A 20265-nucleotide genomic window follows, 5' to 3' on the forward strand; every position below is an offset into this window, starting at 1 on the left:
GAGTATGTAAAAAGTATGTATGTAAAAAAAAAAAATGTAAAAAGGAGTACCGTATTGCATCTTTTTGTGGATTTTTACTTGATAAAACACAAAACACATAAGTATCTTTTACGAGGCTTCTTCATCCCATCAGATAAACTTTAATAAGGGTTCAACCTTTATTTACTGGGAAAAACACTTTCAAGGCTTGATGATCCAACTGCATGCAACAGCTACTGGAGTGTTGCCTTCACTTGCTCTGATATTGTGCAACTACAAACAGCCAATGTGAGCTGTTCTCACTTAAAAACCAAATGATCAATGCCCATTTCCAAACAGAAAAACAAGTTAGACAAGCAAACCACTGCAGTTTATTGCTCTTGACAATCTTAACCATCACATCCAATACAAAGAGGAAGCCTAGTCTGACAGAGCAGCCAGTATGGATGAATAAAGCACAACAGATGAGTGCATAGTTTCAGTTCTAGTGTTCCCCTCCACAGCATTATGCATGTCAAATGTAGCCCTCAAACAGAGTGGCGGAAGACGTCCTTTTTTTAATCCCCGATCTTTTGATTGCTCCCTGCAGGCTTAGAGGAACGTGAGAGCAAATAAGATCATTCCAAGGATTAAACCCAGGACATGAGGGGAATAAAACACAAAACATCAGTGGTGACCGACAACAGCGGGTCAATTTTCTCCATAGGAGGAGGAGACTAAACATTCAGCAACTAATAAACTTTGTTTAAAAAAAAACAAAACAAAAAAAAAAAACACAAAACCTTTCTCCATCCCTCTTAAATGAGTCATGTTTTAAGGCATGTTAAAAGTCACTGATGGTAAAGTGTGAAGCTTAGCGTCCCATGGTTGGCATGGTGACGGCAGGGCTTGTCAGGGTGGCGTCCTCGGCCTTCCACTGTGACGTGACGGTCTTGATCTGGGTGTAGAACTGGATGCCCTACACGGAAAAAAACACAACACTGTGAGCTACTCTGTTGAAAACTACACAGCAGACTAGCTTTTTAATGTTTTTTTTTTTTTTAATTTTTAAAAAAAGCTTTCTGACCTGCTTGCCGTAGAAGTTGGTGTCTCCTCTGAAGGAACCCCGGGAGCCCGTGAAAGAAAACATGGGCAGGGGGACTGGGATGGGGACGTTCACGCCAATCTGCACAAGCACATAAATACACCTTACCGTCACCCTCGCTATATCGCTCCCTCACTATACTGTATGGCCATTTAAAAAATGAATAAATTATGTCATGGTTGACTATGGCCTATTAGTCACTAAATACTGAAAGACAAGTTATATGTAGTATTGTGGTTACTAGGCATCAGTAATGTTATTAGATTACATGACCTTTCACACTGCATGGACATTGGCTACTGAGCCAGCAGAACCCAGCCCACATGCCTAGGCTGAGATAGACTGGGAAGGGGGGGGGTTTCTCCTCTCATTCTGTGTGGAAGGGGCAAGTTTTTGTCTCCTTTGTCCTTCCTCACTCTGTTTGAAAGACTTTCTTAAAGGAAAAGTGCACTTTTTTAAAATTTATTTTGCCCATCGTCCACAATCCTTATGTGAGACATGAACACACGTGCATTCTAAAATATATAAAAACAGCTAAACAGAGGCAGATAATGAATGCATGTAATGGGACACACCTATTCCGCCTATGAAAACACCTCCAAAAACCTCCAAGAAGGTTTAGTGGTTTTCCATCCATGCTGTGATCATGTAATAACAGGTACATTCATCATAACATGTCATACTTGTAGTATTGTGGGAACCTCCTCCTCCTGGGTGCATTGATTTCACATAGCAACATAGAAAGGAACGCTACACGAGCCTCAAAAACAAAAACACAGCAGCAGTGGCGGCAGCTCCAATATGGAGCGTTACCTTTCGCTAGTGTGTGGCGAAGCTAGTCGCTGGCTGGCCAGTATGTGGTAGGTGTGGCGAGGTGTCACTACACCGCTAAGGTAGTTCTTAGGTGTAACAATGTTAACAATAATAATAATAATATTATCATTATTATTATTATTAACAACACCAACGTCGCTGTAGCTTGGTTAATATGCAGGTCACATTATGGAAATGGAGCGTTTGAGGTTTTTTCAGACGGCTTTATAGACGGAATAGGTGTGTCCCATTGCATTCTTAGCTGCCTCTTTTTAGCTGTTTTTATATCTCTAGAATACACAGAGAAGGGAAGGACGTGTGTTCATGTCCCACATAACGATTGTGAATGGTGGGCAAAATTCCTTTAAGTTGAGAATAAGTAAATTGGAGAGGCTAACTAGTTAGCGTGGTAGCTTGCTATGCTAGCGCTGCCTGTCTTACGTCCCTGCAGTGATCCCATACCCTGTGCAATGTGTTATAAATAAAGAATAATGAGTGTAAAGGTGACTATGGGGTGTTATTTCATGTCCACAGGGCTCTAATAATGTTAAAACTCTCATTTACAGTAGAAAGTCATAAACATGTTCTCTATGCTCGAACTGCCAAAAGATTCTGTTTTTAATATTGAATGCTACTTTGCGGAAATTCACTTTTCGCGGTTGGGCCTGGAACCAATTAACCGCAATAAATGAGGTATGATTGTATTGTCAAGGCAGGTACAACTGCAGCACTTTTCATTGTAAACTGAGAACAAAATGTGTTGCCACAGTCTCACCTGGCCCACGTCCACCTCATGTGTGTATCGGCGCGCCGTGGCGCCATTGGACGTGAAGATGGCGGTGCCGTTTCCGTAGGGGTTGCTGTTGATCAGCGCTATGGCCTCATCGAGACTGTCTGCCTCCAGGACCACCAGCACCGGCCCGAAGATCTCCTCCTTGTAGCAAGTCATGTTTGTCTGGAGGAAGAGAGAATGAGACGGCATGAATTGTAAAAAAAAAAAAACAGCAAAATGTGCATTGAGACGTTAAATCAACTGGTATGGTGAAGGTGAAAATACTACAACACAAACGGACCCAAAAAGCGGTCAGCCATGTTTGTAGGCGTCGACTTAAGCAGGCACTTTATGGTAATAAGAACACGGTGGACCAGGGCTAGACGAGTTGGTCACCATAAACGGCACTGACTCAAGCAGGTTCCACTGTATCCACTATGTAAAAACGGCATTAAACAACACAAAGCCCATCAGTTATTAGACTGGACGAGCGGCCATGTTGGCCCTCAGCTTACCGTCACGCCGCCCAAGATGGTGGGTCCCACAAAGTTGCCGTTTTCATATCCTTTGACGTTGACGTTCCTCCCGTCCAGCAGCAGCTTGGCCCCCTCCTTCACGCCGCTCTGGATCAGAGACTCCACCCGGTTCTTGGCCTCAGGAGAGATCAGGGGTCCCACGTCGGCGCCAGGCTGATCACCTTCGCAGAAAGACACATTGTTTTGCTGAGCTGAAGCGCCGCCGTCCCGGCTCTCAGCGAGTGACGGTAATCACCTGCGTTGACGCGCAGCGATTTGGAGCGCTCCACCAGCTCGGGCAGCCACTCGCGAGACTCGCCCACAAAGATGGCGGTGGACAGCGCCATGCAGCGCTGGCCAGCCGCTCCGAAGGCGGCGCCCACCAACTGGTTGATGGTGTTCTCTTTGTTGGCATCGGGCATCACCACGCCGTGATTCTTGGCGCCCTGCAATGCAGAATAAAGTCATGTGACATTGCCAAGATCATAAAAGGCTAAACATAAGAACAGACCTCCGCCAAGGCTTTTTAAACATTAAATTCAAGAATGTGCAAGGGCTGGTTGCTATTTTTCATTCAAGTTTTAAAAACTATATTTCAACCATAAAGCCACAAAATATTAAAATGTATATTTTTTATTTATTTATTTATTTTGCTTTGGTTTTTTTAAGGAAAGGGGAGGAGAAAAAGAAAAGAGAAGAAAGGGGGAAGGGAAAAGAAAAAAGAAAAAAAAAAAAAAAGAAAAAAATTCTTTCTTTATTCATTTTTAACTTATATATTCTTTTTTTTTTTTGGTCTTACTGTCATCTATTATCTATTATCCTGATTACCATAGAAAACATGACATGGAACGCAGGAAGTGAATAACAAGTGTTGTAATAGATGTGGAATAGATGGGGGTAGGATTAAATAAGCTTTGCTTCTTCCTACTCCTTTTGGACACGTGTATCTGTCAAAGAATGATTCATGACATGTATTCCATTGGAACCTTCATGTTCAAATAAACTAAACCAAGTGTTATATTGTATTATATCATAGACAAAATATATACTACACTGTATAATTAATGCAACCATGAATAATTATGTCTAAATTAATATAATTAAACTAAAATTTATCCTCATTATGATATCAAATTATAGGATGTACAGCAGGGGTGTCTAAAATCAGGGCTCGGGCCATTTGCGGCCCACAGCTGTTTTTTTTGTGTTTTTTTCTTCTCTATTGGCCCGCGGCATATAATTTAACAAGAAAACCAAAAAATAAAATAGCAAAACTGGAAAAATCAACAGAAATTTGACAAGAATAAAGTCAAAACATTAAGAGAAAAAAGTTGGAATCTCACGAGAAAATGTTGTAATTTTATGAGGAAAAATAACATTTCAGTTGCATAAAGTTGAAATATTAAAGACAAAAGAAGTTTTCTTTTAAAAGTCAAAATAGGAGAAACAAGCAAAACAACAAATAAAGTTTTACTTTTTGGAAAATTAAGTTGCGGAAAAAGTTCAAATGTTATGAGAATAAAGTTAAAATCTGAAAATAGTCATAAATACGAGAGGGAAATTTACAAGAACAAAGTGGAAGTAGTTGTGGAGAAAAAAAAAACAGAAATACTGACAAAAAAGTTGTATTCTAACGAGGAAAAAAGTCGCAATTTTATAAGATTAAACTCATAATATTATGACAAAAAATAAAACTATTTTAGTAGAATACCACTAAAATATTAAAGAAAATATGCTTTTTAAAAAAAAAAAAAAAGTCATATTATGAGAAACAAACAATCTTAAATGTAATTTTTGCAAAATTAGGTTAATAAAACGTAATAATATAGGGAAAAAAGTCAAAAACTTATGGGAATAAAATCATAATATTACAAAAACTTTTAATTTATTTTAATTTTTTTTTTTACAGAGATTAATATCTTTAAAAGCCATTGCAGAGAAAACCACCATGGCAGAGTAACCAAGTGTATTGTGTAAAATGGTGGTAGAGTGATATTTGGGCATTGTATTACCATGTTGGACTGCACCCTCTTGCCGTTCTTGGAGCCCCTCTCGTAGATGTACTCTCCTGCCTGGTTGGAGCCCACAAAGCTGATGGCTTTGATGGCAGGGTGGTCGCAGATGAAGTTCACCGCTATGTACAAATAAAGAGATAAATTAAAAAACACTCAAACTTTTGATGTTTTTCCAGGAAGATGTTAGCTGGAAGATTGCGGACGTGCCAGCGTGCTGCCCGTGGATGATGTTGAGCGTGCCGTCGGGCGCCCCAGCATCCTGCAGCATTTTGGCCAGCAGCATGGTGCATCCAGGCACACGCTCCGAGGGCTTCATCAGGTAGGTGTTGCCGCACACCATGCCGATGGGGAACATCCACAGCGGGATCATGGCCGGGAAGTTGAAGGGGGCGATGCCGGCGCACACACCGATGGGCAGCCGGTAGGTGTACGTGTCCATGTCCTTGGTGATGGACGGCAGCGTCTCGCCCAGCATGAGTGACGTGATGCTGCAGGCGTGCTCCACCACCTCTGCGGGGGGCGGGGACAGTAATTAAATACATTTTTAAAAAAGCCGAACAAAGAGCACGAGTAGTAGTTCAATAATACAACCTGCCTGCCTGATGCACATTGTGTATGCAAGATGTTTGCATAACAATGCATTCTGCTCTCTCGGTGCAGCAGCGAGCATGTGAGCTGTCGATTCCCTTTCAGCAACTTGTGAAAAGTTGACGGCGGTGGCGACTGTGCGCCAGTAAATCCCCGCGCTGGCAGCACACCTGTGCGCCTCGCCTGTCTGGCTGCTGATAACCGTTATTTGACCGCCGCGAGCTGAACAAAGCCACACTTTGGCGCAGCATCTGGCACTAATAACACGGATTGATGTGCTGTTATTTGCAACGGACGCCGCTGCACTTCATTCCTCGACAGGATTGGCGCGCTGACGCCGCCGCCACAGTGGAGGAGCGTAAGGGAGGGGCATAATTGTTGCCAAAGTGCTACACGGGAAGGAACGCTGGCGCTAAATACATTTAACACCCTCTGCCATCTTAATTGGAATGTCATTTGGAACTTGGCACAGCAATACAGGCAAAATAGACAACTCATCCCATTTTGGATTGAAATAAACAAAAAAAAAATCAATCACATTTGCAGGTTGACTTGCTTCATCAAATGACAAAATCCTGCTTTTACAAACATAACACTCTTTTTCTCAGTGGTAGTCATTCAACAGGTGCTTGCTATTGTGGTTTGTAGTTTATACTATTTTGGTTACCTTAGTTATCTACACAAAAGTGTATAAAAATATTAGAAACTAGGGGTGTCACAAGACAAGATGATGCACAAGATTGGGGTGTCACAAGATGAGATGATGCACAAGATTGGGGTGTCACAAGACAAGATGATGCACAAGATTGGGGTGTCACAAGACGAGATGATACACAAGATTGGGGTGTCACAAGACGAGATGATACACAAGATTGGGGTGTCACAAGACAAGATGATGCACAAGATTGGGTCTTTGAGAACAAGACAAGACTAGATTTTAACATTACTTTTAAGAAAAGCACAATTAAAAAAATGACAATATATTGGAATCTACTAATATCATTTCCACTACATTGCACCCTCTGTGTATGCTAGCGGCCCCGCCTCCACCCACCGAGACAAAAAGACTGCATGACTGACAAAACGGCTCACTCCGTACATGCTGTTGTTCTATGGAACAAACGTGCCAAGGCGCTGAAGGCAATGCACAGAGTGAATCCTCTTCCTGGCTGTTTGGTGCGAGAGACGAGGAAAACAGACAAGCATGCACATGGAAATATATTGATTATCCACATCATTTTCATGTATTGTGTGATTCATTAATTTATTATCATCCAAGGCCCCAGTGCCCACGAGACACATTTTCCTCAACGATAAATCTTGTAAAGTTTTAATCTTGTGAGATCTTGTGACACCCTTATTAGAAACAGCATGCATGGGCCTGTGAAAAACCTAGGAGACCCATGATGCAACTCTTCTACTCCTGACCCGCTGTACACTAAAAGGGTGAAAACAAGCAACCCTACTGTGCTTCCTGTGCTATCATTTATATCGGCAAATACACCGCAGGGTGGCGCTGTTATTAAACATTATTAATAATAATTAAACTGCGCTGTTTATTATTAAAAGTTTGATCCAATAAGTCAGTAGTGTCCAAAGTGCATCCTGGTGGCCATTTTATTAAACAATATAAAAAAACCCCACTTATTTTATATTATTATTTTTCATAATATTTGCATATATTTTACTTTATTACTTTATTATTTTTAAAACTTTTATTACTTTATTATTTTTAAAACTTAAGTTATTTTTTTATATAATTGTTATGTTGCCAGAACCCAAATATTACTTTTTTAGTATTTATTGAAGAATAATTAATACAATAATTATCATCATCATTATTTATTTTTTATTATAATTAGTATTTATTATTATTATTATTATTATTATTATAATATACTGAAATTTGTGATTGGCACTTTGACTTCTTTCAATGCAAGTTTGTTGGTAAAACAACATGAAATGAAAATGATGATCAAATGTGGCATAATATTATGAGACTATGATACATGAATATGCTTTCATAGTTACAGGTGACCCTCTGAGGGTAACTAGAACTGTGACGTGGCCCACAGTGAAAAAGAGTTGGACACCTTTGGCTTAGCATATATTGGCCTACAATGGACTGATTTGATCATCTTTAACACACAACATGTATAAAAACATCATATAAATGAAAGTATTTTGGATTTCCTTGAATTTGACTCGTAAGTTGCCGAGTCACCCCACCCAGACTATAGCCAGTGGTGCCCCACAGCAGACAAGCACACGATATAGCTGGCGTCACCAGCAGGCTTTCTGTTCTTGTCATCAGAAACACAGAGCGAGGGTGAAATTGTGTTTTTATCGCGGCCCATTAACTAGCTGCTGGCCAGCAGCGATCAATCCCAAAGACGCACATAAAAACCTCCCTGGGACCACGCTGGAGACGCCGCTGTTCTGTTTGCTCGTCTTTACTGGAAAGGCATCAATCCAGAAAAATAATAAATAACCTGGCTGGATTTTCACGAGGTAGTGAAGAAAAGTGTTACTGTGGGAGATTCTTTAAAAAGTCACTTGTATTTTTCCATACATTTCAGTCAACCATTTGACTGCATTTGATTGGATAACAATTGTCTAATCCACCTGCTACTGGTAATCTGTATTTTTTGTTTTATTATTTCTTTACTAGTATGACACATTTAAAAGTAACTACTTCTGTATTAATCCTAGCTGTTGTGATTGTGCTTTTTCCACCACGGACTTCCTTCAAATGTGTTGAAATTAAAGCGGCTTCATTAGAGTTTCCATGAGGGCACACATTGAAATTCTGTGTTTTTTTTTTTTTGCAAATGTGGCAAATGTGGCAAGATTTCTTGTTTGGAAAAATCAATTAATCAATCACACAATAAATGAAAATTGATTTTGCCAGCCTCAATATATTGCCATTTGTGACGTGTGGCTGTTTTTTCCCCAGGAGTTAAACAGCTGCTTGCGACTTGTTGATGTCCAAACAGAAGCTGCAGTAATTCCATACTGTGCACAATTATTAGGCAAGGCAGTGTTTTGACCAGGTCGTCATTTGTGTTTCCAAGCCCAAGCTGAATAAACTTGAATGCCTATTGGGTTTAAGCATACAAGGTCATGTGCATGTGTGTACTGAGGGAGGGTGTGGCCTGAGGAGATCAACGACTTTTACGAGGTGTGCACAATTATTAGGCAGCTTCTTTTCCTCTGGCAAAATGGTCCAGAAGAGACTTAACGGACTCTGAAAAGTCAAGAACTGTAAAACATCTTTCACAGGGATGCAGCACTCTTGAAATTGCCAAGACATCAGGACGTGACCACAGCACCATTAAATGTTTTGTTGCAAGTGGACAAAAGGGTTGCAATAAACGTGTGGAGAGAAAAACATGCAAATGAACCGCCAAATATTTCAGAAAAATCAATCCTCTGGTGCCGTCATATTCCAGACCTGTAATCTACCTGGAGTGTCCAGAAGTACGGTAGATGGTGTTCAGCGCTCAAGAGACATGGCCAAGGTAAGAAAGGCTGAAACCCCACCACCACTGAACAAGACACACAAGCTGAAGGGCTACGACTTGGCTGAGAAATATCTGCAGACACATTTTTCCAAAGTTTTATAGGCTGATGAGATGAGTGACTCTTGATGGACCAGATGGATGCATCAGCAACGGGCAGAGAGCTCCACTCCAACTCAGATGGCAGCAAGGTGGAGGTGGGGTACTGGTAAGGGCTCCTTAAATATTCAAGTTTGAGGTTTATTAACATTTTGGATTGACCAAGAGCACTGTTATTCTTCAGTAATAAAACTAATCTTCAATAATGAAAATTGCCTACGAATTGTGGGCGCAGTGTACATTTGACAAGATTTGTCAGATGAACCTACGCAAATGTTCGAACTTGTCTGCACCCTTAATTACAGAGCGCTTCTATTGACGCTCCCTGTAAGGGAGTAAGGGTGTGCATATAAGTGTTTCTTGCGTCATACATTTTTCGGCAATTAAATACAAGCCATCAACAAAATGTGAAGAATCTGCCGAGCAGGCGAGCGAGAGTGAGCCTCACTTCCGTAATGCCGCGCTGAAAGCTGTAAAAAACCTTCCACAATGCAACCCAGCCCTTGACCAACAGAGCCCAGAAGCTAGCGCTTTGACACAATCACTTGCTGCACCACGTGTGGGACAAAAATATACAACAAAAGGTGGCGAGAAATACTTCAATATTGAATAAAGCAAAATTTGTTTTGATCAAAAATCAGTCCACACTCTTTACTGTTCTTTGGTATGACCATATCTAACTTATTGTGTGGAGATATGGGGCAATCATTATAAAAGCAATCTTCACTCACTCAATGTACTGCAAAAAAAAATGGGTGAGGATAATTCCTATAGAGAAGATACAAAGCCTTTATTTTTAAAATCACAGATACTAAAGTTTGCTGATTTACTACATTTTCAAACTGCCAAAATAATGCATAAAGTTAATAACTTGTTGCCCAAAACGTCATACAGTATTTCTCTATAAGCGAGGAGAAATATGATCTTAGAGGAAAATTAAACTTAAAACACTTCTATGCCAGAACAACAGTGAAAACCCACAGCATTTCAGTATGCCCAATTAAATTATGGAATGGATTGAGTAAGGAACTCAAACAAAGTACAGAGATGAGCAAATTCAATAAACAATACAAGCAGTTGATGTTTGCTAAACACAAGGCAGAAGGCTTGAACTTGCTTTATTACGCTTGCCTTCATCTTATTTATTTATGATTACCGTATATTGATTATTATATTTATTGTTCTGTCATGATTGTTTTATTTATTATTATTTATTTATTACTACTACATGGGTTATTATATGGAATAATATTATATGTAATGCAGGAAGTGAATAATATGAACTGTACAAGATGTGGAACGGATGGGGGGGTAGGATTAAATAAGCTTTGCTTCTTCCTACTCCATTTGGACATGTGGAACTGTGAAATGATTGATGAGATGTATTCCATTGCAACCTGCATGTATGTTCAAATAAAACTGAACCAAGTGGTAGAGCAGGTTGCCCAGAAACGAAGTTGGAAGTTCGATCCTCGCTCCCTCCCCCCAGTCAGTGTTGTTGTGTCCTTGGGCAACACTGACCCACCTTGCCGCCAGTGCTGCCCACACTGTCATATGAATGGGAATGAATGTTTGGTGGTGGTCGGAGAGGCTGTAGGCGTGAATTGGCAGCCACGTTTCTGTCAGACTACCCCAGGGCAGCTGTGCTACAGATGTAGATTACCACCACCAGTGTGTGACTGAGGAGTGAATGAATAATGGGTTCACTTCATTGTGAAGTGCTTTAAGATACCTTGAAAAGTGCTATATAAAATCTAGTCCACCATTTTATTTGTTATTATTTAAGTTATAATAGCAACCATATAATTTATGTATGAATAGAAGGTGGGAGTGAATAAGTTTGTCTTCTTCCAACTCTTTTTCAAGCTAGTTTTAGAATTTCCATTTTCTTCTTTATAGCTACTGTATTTGTATGTATATTTTTGTTTGCTCTATCCAGTGTTGGTTCAATGTACAATATATTTATTTTTGTAAGGCTAAAAAAAAAGAAGCAATCAATGTCACTTACGCAGTCCTCTGAATACGTCGCCTTCAGCGTCTGCAAGAGTCTTGCCTTGCTCCAGCGTGATCATCTTGGCCAGCTCTTTCTAAAAAGAGTAGAGGATATATAACAACAGAAGAGTAGAGTTCCTGCAGTAAACTGATGTGAAATAAGTCTTACAATGTTGTCCTTGATGAGTTGCTGGTAGCGCAGGAAGATCTGCTGCCGGCTCAGGATGGAGGTCTCGGACCAGAACCGGAAGGCTTTGGAACAGGAATCCACGGCCGCCAGCATCTCGGTCTGGGTGGCTTTAGGAACGCGGCCCACCACCTCATTAGTGGCCTGAGGGGCAGACGGAGAACAGACAGACACGCTGACGAGGAGCAGTCATTACTTGAGATTACGACATGTGCTCTAATGCATTCACGTCGATGGCAAAATGCATGTTTTTATCCTTTTACAATGTTGTAAATGTGTCTGTTTGCATTCGGCTGTCTTTACGAGCTATCATAACCTTGCTGGAAACATCACCGCTTGAACTACAGCCAGAATGAAACTCGCACAGCCTCAGATGCCTTTTTTTGTGATCGTTTATCGTGGGCAATCGATCTCAAATATTCATTTTTAGGGAACACATAAACAAACTCGGTTATTATCAGACAGGCCACACAGCGTCTATAAATACTCACGGGGTTGTGAATGTCGAGCCATTCGGAGCTGTTGGACTCCACAAACTTGCCGTCGATGAAGAGCTTGGTGGAGGGCTGCAATGTCACAGTCACACCATGTACAGTCACACCATGTAATGCACACAGTCTTGTAAAAATACAAGTTACAAAGATAGTACAGCTACAAATGTATTCATTAGGTTTCTCATTGTGGGTTGAAATGGATCATACTAACTGCTGTCAAAGCACAATTTGTGTGCAATGTGTTCAAAGTGAGGGCCATGTCCTCGCAAGTAGATATTTTAAAAACTTGTATTTGTCTATGCATTTTCACCTCTTGTCCACATGCAAATATACATTTTTGTTTTTAAAAATGGAGCTTTGGAAAAACTCCAGTTGCACTGTTTCTGTATGGACAGGTAAAACAGCTTTTTTGGTTTGGATAAGAAAAGTGCAACATTATTTGTCGCATCGCTGCGTGGAGTTTGCATGTTCTCCTCAAGCATGTGTGCATGCCTGGATTTTCTCCAAGTACTCTTCCACCTACGACCCAAAAAAACACAAGCATTTTAAGTTTATCAGAGACACTAAATTGTCCATAGGTGTGTATGGTGTATATATAATGCACACAATATGACTTAAATAAATGTCTGTGTCTTGTGATTGACTATAGGGATCAAGTACAAGTAACCCTAAACAAGTAGCTCAGAAAATAAACATTTGACTGCAGTTTCCAAGACAGGAACGACACATTGGTTTCAACCAAGCTCACTCCATAAAATAAATCTTAATATGTCACGATATTTCTCATGTTGTGGGAAAAGTGCGTTATTGAAGTGTAGCAACATGTAACGTGACGTGATGGCCTCTCACGTTGACGTCCAGTGTGACGTTCACGTGTATGACTTACAAAAGCTGCACAGTGAGCGCTCTTACCACAGAGGAGTAACACATACGGCTCAGCTGCAGCGGGTTCTGCAAGGAATCAAACATAAATTTTACTTTACACGGCGGCCACCACAGTTGGCGTTAGATTATGCATTGTAAATAAACCCGGATTTAAGCGACCTAACTAGTGTTACACAAGTATTAGCAAAGTACCAGCAGCGCATGCCAAGCTAAGCTAGCCACGTCGGTCGCTAGCGTCAACCGCCTAGCCCAGAATTGTAACAATTTTAACGCTCCAGTGTCTGCGTTACCTTGTTGTTCAGGACGGACCGGAGTATTGCTGCCATTGTGTTAAAGTCAGGTGTCTTTTTTGTTAGCCCCGGAGCCCTTGAACCGACTCACCAGAGACCGTAGAAACCTGTACGAACTTCCGCTGGCAGAAATACTAGGGACGGGTGGGCGGGGCTTTGAGGCTGCGATCTATAAACCTTAGAGCGCTCAAAAGTTAGAGGCAAGCGTAGCTCCACGTGATTTTTTAATCAGTAAAACCTGTCAAGCGCGACATTGGTCTAGTCTCTCCTTTGAAGGCGGGGCAGCCAACGTAAAGGCCAATCACAAACGGTATTCAGCAGCCGCCCTGTGTTCCAAGCAGCTCATTGGTTGTTGTCACAGACGCGAGCAGAACTTCTCTAGTTCAAACCTTTCCTAAATGAACGCGTCAAAAAATGTTGCGAGGTCGTACAGCAACGTCAAACTAGTCCAGTGGGGATTTTTGAAAATCTATTTTTACCACTAAAACTGTTTTTTTTTTTATCACTGAAAGAAGCACGGAGGAACATTGAGCGGCCAAGTGCCAGTTTCCATGGCAACATGGATACAGGAAACATGGACTTCCTGAAATGGACTTCTGAGGAGGTTGCAAGATGGATTGAGTCTATAGGATTTCCACAGTATAAAGTAGGTTTACATTGTAATAGTTATGCAGAGACAAACAATACAGTACAAATATGATCACGACTATGGTAATTGAAATTATGTTTTATGGCAGCCATGTTTCGTTGAGAACTGCGTCACCGGCAGGAAGCTGATTTTTGTGGATTGTGTCCACATGCCAAGACTTGGAATCACAGATTTTAAAGACATGCAGGTAGTAAAACAAAAACAAAAACAGAAGGATGCGCTCAGTTTGAGTCTCCTTTGTTCAGAAACGATCACCGTTCCAAATCTAAGATGAAAGAAGTTTTAAAGAAGCTGTGTGGCGCATTACCAAGTGTGGCCATCTGCTTTTCCAACACTTGTTCTTTAGCTGTGCCTTCATTTGAATGAACAGTTGACAATGCACACATTAAAGCAGATGACTCACACACATAATTAGGTTACACCTACACAATGGATAACATTTTGATGAACTGCATCGCTCATGGATCTAAACAAGGTTACCAAAAGTTTGACACCACCAACTACAACCACATGAATAAACATGTGTCCTCATACAGTGGCCCTTGTTTAGTCAACCGCAGAAAGTGACAGCCGTCTATTTGGTGTACGCATTACTTGATCATATTTTTGCAAATTTTCCACAAATAAGTATGTAATATACAGTACATTCCAGCTTTACAGATGCTCTGTGCTTTGAAGGCACTGATTGTCATGTTAAAAATGTCTACATGATACATGGCGGTATCACATTAACAGATGCCAAGTGGCACCGCTTGTAAAAAAAAAAAAAGTAGTCTATTTGAGGTGCGGCCTCTATTCAAGCTATTTAAAAAAAATACAGTAATACCTTTGACATTTTAATGGAAACAAAAAATTACTATATTCATAAGTAATTACCGACACCTAGCTGCGCCACTTGCTTTGTTCTTGAGAGTATGTGAGGTGCGGCCTCCATTAGAGCTGAGGTCACTATTTGAAGAAAATACAGTATACTTCTGAAATTGTTTTCATCAAAAGTGAACATTATTGTCTGTTTTTAGACACCTTCCCCCTTTTGCTTTGTTCTTGAGAGTAAAAAGGTGGCATCTATCTGAGGTGTGGCATCTAATAGAGCTGAGGTCACTGCTGTATTTGAAAGAATACAACAACACTTCTGACATTTTTTTCATCAAAACCTATCTTTGCAAGAAATTCCAAACACCACTTGTTTTATTCTTGAGAGTAGAAAAGTGGTGTCTATTTGCGGTGCGGCCTCCATTACAGCTGAGGCCACAAAATACACTAATACGTCTGACATTGTTTCCATCATAAAGTGAACATTATTGTCTTTGTAAGACAGACACCTTGCACCACTTGTTTTGTTCTTGAGAGCATAAAGGTGGCATCTATTTGATGTGGCGTCTCATAGAGCTGAGGTCACTATTTGAGGAAATACCGTAACACTTCTGACATTGTTTTCATCAAAACTGAACATTATCCTCTTCATTAGTAATTCTAAACATCTAGTTGCACCACTTTTGTTCTTGAGAGTAAAAAGTGGCATCTATTTGAGGTGTGACTTCTAATAGAGCTGAGGTCACTATTTGAGGGAACACTACTACTTCTAACATTGTTTTCATCAAAAGTGAACATTATTATCTTTTGATCACAGACACCAAGTGGTGCCACTTGTTTAATTCTTGAGAGTAAAAAGGCGGCGTCTGTTTGAGGTGTGGTGCCTAAAACAGCAGAGGTCACTATTTGAGGAAATACAGTAACACTTTTGACCTTGTCTTCATTAAAACTGAGCATTATTATCTTTGTAATTATAGACACCAAGTTGCCCCACTTTTTTTGTTCTTAAGTGTAAAAGGGTGCCATCTATTTGAGGTGCGGCATTCATTGGAGTTGAGGTCACTATTTGAAGAAAATACACTAATAATAATATTTGCATCAAAACAGAACATTACAATATATTTGTGAGTAATTACAGGCACTTGTGGTGCCACTTGTTTTGTTCTTGAGAGTAAAAAGGTGGCGTCTATTTGAGGTGTGGTGCCTAGTAGAGCTGAGGTCACTATTTGAGGAACTACAGTAACAGTTCTGACATTGTTTTGATTAAAACTGAGCCTTATTATCTTTGTAAGTAATTACAGGCACCAAGTTTGACCACTTGTTTTGTTCTTGGGAGTAAAAAGGTGGCGTCTATTTGAGGTGCGGCATCCATTAGAGCAGAGGTCTCTATTTGAAGAAAATGCACTAGTACGTCTGACATTGTTTTAATCAAAACCAAACATGATCTTAGGTGATTACAGACGGCCAGTTGCACCGCTTGTTTTGTTCTTGTGAGTAAAAAGGTGTCGTCTATTTGAGGTGTGGCATCCATTAGAGCTGAGGTTAAGACATTGTTTTCATCAAAACCAAACATGTACTTTTTAGGTGATTACAGATGCCCCGTTGGGCCGCTTGTTTTGTTCCTGTGAGTAAAGATGGCGTCTATTCGAGGTGCGGTGTTTAACAGAGCTGAGGATAGTCACTATTTGAGGAAATGCAGTATAACATAGCACGTGCATCGCTCTCTTGGCACAGCTGAGAGGTGAATGGAGGTTGCAAGTGTGCCTAATGAAGTGTCCAGCGCGCTACATTCAAATGGATGACGGCACTCGAGTGGGCAGCGTGTAGGTAGAGGAGGCGCCGAATCAAAGAGCGATGCTGGTGCCAACTCAATTATATATCTCAAACAGAACTAGTGCTTACATTGAAGAGTGAGGCATCCAGAAATAATCCCGTGAGAAGGAGGGAAGGAGCATCCCATACGTCCTATTTGTGTTGGGGTTTTTTTCGCCTTTATCGTTCTCTGAGATGACAACTAAATGAGTTCGCTGTGGAAACATCAAGGTGAAGCAGGCGTACGCACACTTCATCTTCCCCTAAACCCTTATCTCAAATGTCGAGATTGCCGCAACTCTCGGCACGACTGAACAAAAGTAAAGATACAGCGTGAGCTCTATCAAAGGACTCACACAGGACTCCCCCTTCCCCCCACCCTCCCCTCTACAGGCCATCTCCGCTCGTGTGCGCGAGCTGCTGGGCATCACAGAAGCCCTGTGGAGTCGCAGCATCGCCGACCCGCCGCGGGATAACATGGGCCTCTTCCTGGAGATGAAGAGCCGCACAGGTGTCAAGTCGGACCAGCTCACCTATCAGCAGCTCCTGGATGACATCTGCCACTGACGAGACGAAACCCAGCGTGCGTGAGAGTGTGAGTGTGACAAAGTGGTGGAAAGCGGGATGTGTCAATGCAATTTTCATCCCGCCAACTGTCTTGGTGACTCACTTGCATGCGGGCCCTGACATTCACACTTCCCACCTGCTGAGTGCTGGCGTGCAGTAATTGAGGCTGGTACAAAATACATTTATTAGAATATGCTGTCTCATCAAATCCATGTAATATTCATCTCAATAAACACCCGCTTAAATATCATGCAGCTGTGTTTGTTAGCCGTACCGTCCCATTTCTGTAAGCTATTACATTAAAAGGCTCATTTGTTACCTTCCACATGAGCCAGCTCCGGCTGGAGATGGGACAACTTAAAACCAATTGTTTGCAGCTGGGAGACGCCTGTTCTTTTTTCCATGCTCCCAGGACGCTCTCGCTTAGATTTCTTCTCATTTTTGGACATGTAATTGCTTGCATCTTCTAGTAGCGTCCCCACCCTCATTGTTTCCTTGCCAACCAGCCTGGCCCTCTGCTTTTCCTTGTTTTACAACAGTAGGCTTTATCGTGGCGTCTGTTGTCAGTTAAGCTGGTGTGCACCATCGCCTTTTGTTTTGCTCCTTCCTTTGTTGGCTTTGTTCGACTTGGTGGGACTCCCATTAAAGAGACTAAAACTGTTTTTCAGCCTCATGACTCTGCATCTGGGGTCCAGACCTCCACAGCACATAACGCTAATTATTGGACTCTTTGTACCTTTTCAGGGCCAGTATGGTCCAAAGACGTGAAAAGTCAAGTGTCAAGGGCACAAAAACAGAACACCATCCCAGTGGCAGGCCACTGTACCCTTAAGGGGACAATGTAGCTGCACTGATAGCTGCTTATACCTTATCCAAGGTCAAAATGGGTACAGGGATGTTTCTAAACTGTAAAAGTCAAGTGTAAGAAAAAAAGAACCTTATAGTGAGTAACCTCTGGGGCCGGGGCGGCAAACCTGCCACTAGCCAACCTAGTTAAACTGGAAAAACCATGGGGCAAAACGTGTGCTAATCGCAACAAAGCAATGGGCGGCACAGCCTCCACTCCATTCATTTGCAATGGAACCGGCATGATAGGGCCATTATCGCGAGTCACCGTTCGGCCAAGCGATGTGCAAAGTTTGTGCTCGTGCACACGCTGGCTTGCAACGTGATCCCAGAAAGTTGAAAATGTTCACCTTTTCATCGCAGTCGACCAATCAGCGGGAGGTTTATTGATCGACCAATGAGTGGAAAGGATGCCAATCAGTACTCTCTTGCACGTAAACATGGAGGTAAAACAATACTTCCCGTTTCAGATTTCCCGGAGCTGATTTCTAAAAAAAGAATGTAGAGATATAAAGAAAAAAGCAGCGGCATGGGAACTCGTTTACAAGTTTTCATGAATTTACACGGACATTTATGGAAGGTTATCTGCAATACTAGCAAGATCCGGTACTAGCAAGAGGACTCGATCAACACCGGCCGCTTTTCCTACTCTGAACTACTTTGATACCCCCAAATTCCCTCCACATCTGACGGCTAATCAAAACCATGGGACACTTGTCCATTTCTGGATGTGAACGGTGTAGCTGGTCACAGCCGCTCATTGCCTCCCGTGTGCTACGCGTTGGCGATGAGTTGCACCAATCGCAGTTGTTTGTTGTCTCCCGTGTGTGGCACCCACCCTTTGCCTGATGCCAATCACCAGGTTCCTGGAGGGTGGAAGCCCCCGTGCCGGATAAGGGGTGCGGTCTCTGGTTCCTGAAGATGAGTGGCCGTTATGAGGAAGTAGCTTGGGTGTTCCAACTCTGCTGCTGTTGTGCATCTTTTACTTTCACACAACTCTTCCTATACTTCGGTTTCATACGACGACTGTTTTCATAAGTTTAGCTTTCATTTTCATACGTTTAGGTTTCATACGACTGCCGGAATGCCTCCCGGATGCCTCCCTGGTGAGGTGTCCCGGGCATGCCAAGCCGGACTTATGACACACTGGAGGGATTATGTCTCACAGCTGGCCTGGGAACGCCTAGGGGGCCTCCCGGTGGAAGAGGTGGCCTTGGAGCGGGAAGTCTGGACTTCCCTACTGAGTCTGCTGCCCCCACCTCAAGGACCCAGATAAGTGGAAGGAAATGGAATGACTGTTTTGATACGTTTAGGTATCATAGGTTCAGCTTTCATAGGACTGTTTGGGCGGTGCTTTCCATCTGTGGAGGATAACTAAAGTGGTTCCTTCCAGTTTGTATGCATCACACCAAATTCCAATAACTCCCAAATGTTTTACAAGATTTGTCCAAACACAATCGCATCTGAAAGACATTACATTCCCGTTGCTGCACTGGTTTTTGTACATTTTGTTCATTGTACTCTTTTTTTTTATGATTATGAATACAGCACAACCCTCGCTACTTCCGGTTGACCTGTTTCACCTGGTTTGCATTGACAAGCCACCCCAGCCGCTATTGCAACATCAACATCTTAGTATCACACACACATTTTGCCATCACAGGACGCTCTTCATGTCCAAAGGTCACACATTCAGCAAATGAAATGGATATCGCTTGAAAAACATGTCTCATATTTTGCCTTCATCTATCAGACATAAAAGCGTATTGATGAAGATTCCTACCTCGCTTGACAACCCCTACAAGCACGGCTGTAATCCCAGTGGTGTACCTAATGAAGTGGCCAGTGAGTATATAAATTGACGAGCCGACCTAACGGGTGTCCTTATTGATCGGCTGCATGACCTGTGACGGGTCAAACTATTGATTAGAAATAGAAACTCTTCACAAACAGCCAACACATCTGAAAAGGAGTAGGAAGAAGCAGAGTTTATATTTAATTGTTGAAATGAAAATATTTCTTCATGTCTCCCACTGATCATTAATTTCTCACCGCAGGCTTCACAATGCTTCCATGTTGGCATTTACGTGTCAAATGTGAAGACAGGACGGCGCTGAAGGAGAAAAGGGTCAAGAAGCATGTGCAGTGTTAAGGAAAAGGAAGAAATAATGTGGAAAAAAATAAAAAAATGAGATTAACACGGAATAAAATTGATGAAATAGGAATGAATGTTTAACAATAATTTGCTTCTTCCTACGCCTTTTGGACATGTGGAAGTGTGAATTGAATGATGTGATGTATTCCGTTGTAATGCATCTTCAAATACAATGAAACCATTACCAAT

The 20265-nt window shown here is 41.6% G+C and overlaps 2 protein-coding genes across 3 annotated transcripts; one reads left to right on the top strand and one right to left on the bottom strand.

Annotated features, from left to right (window-relative positions):
- Nucleotides 1-321: 321 nt before the first annotated feature.
- Nucleotides 322-13399, bottom strand: LOC129172593 (methylmalonate-semialdehyde dehydrogenase [acylating], mitochondrial-like). Its single transcript, XM_054762515.1, has 12 exons — nt 13235-13399; nt 12972-13010; nt 12057-12131; nt 11548-11709; nt 11395-11473; nt 5386-5688; nt 5176-5297; nt 3420-3609; nt 3164-3345; nt 2652-2831; nt 1046-1144; nt 322-937 (listed from the first exon to the last, which is right to left on the bottom strand). Exons 1-12 carry the CDS (start codon nt 13268-13270, stop codon nt 833-835), a joined length of 1572 nt encoding a protein of 523 aa, XP_054618490.1. The 5' UTR covers nt 13271-13399; the 3' UTR covers nt 322-832.
- Nucleotides 13384-19413, top strand: LOC129172594 (sterile alpha motif domain-containing protein 15-like). 2 transcript variants are annotated; one of them, XM_054762518.1, is made up of 3 exons: nt 13384-13880; nt 16902-17103; nt 18987-19413. In XM_054762518.1, the coding sequence occupies exons 1-2, from the start codon at nt 13794-13796 to the stop codon at nt 17073-17075; spliced, it is 261 nt and encodes an 86-aa protein (XP_054618493.1). In that variant the 5' UTR covers nt 13384-13793; the 3' UTR covers nt 17076-17103; nt 18987-19413. The 2 variants fall into 2 exon arrangements, with proteins under 2 accessions (XP_054618493.1, XP_054618491.1); XM_054762516.1 differs by lacking the exon at nt 18987-19413 and having other exon boundaries at nt 16902-17577.
- The last annotated feature ends 852 nt before the right edge of the window (nt 19414-20265 follow it).

This window comes from Dunckerocampus dactyliophorus, chromosome 19, assembly GCF_027744805.1.
Source record: "Dunckerocampus dactyliophorus isolate RoL2022-P2 chromosome 19, RoL_Ddac_1.1, whole genome shotgun sequence".
NCBI classification, from domain to species: Eukaryota; Metazoa; Chordata; class Actinopteri; order Syngnathiformes; family Syngnathidae; genus Dunckerocampus; species Dunckerocampus dactyliophorus.

Coding starts and splice junctions, on each gene's coding strand:
- LOC129172593 (XM_054762515.1), bottom strand. CDS start 13,270: ATGGCAGCAATACTCCGGTCCGTCCTGAACAACAAG. Junction 12,132..12,971: donor GTATGTGTTACTCCTCTGTG/GTAAGAGCGCTC, acceptor GTGACATTGCAG/CCCTCCACCAAGCTCTTCAT. Junction 1,145..2,651: donor ATGAGGTGGACGTGGGCCAG/GTGAGACTGTGG, acceptor GTGCTTGTGCAG/ATTGGCGTGAACGTCCCCAT.
- LOC129172594 (XM_054762518.1), top strand. CDS start 13,794: ATGGATACAGGAAACATGGACTTCCTGAAATGGACTTCTGAGGAGGTT. Junction 13,881..16,901: donor TAGGATTTCCACAGTATAAA/GTAGGTTTACAT, acceptor TCCCCTCTACAG/GCCATCTCCGCTCGTGTGCG.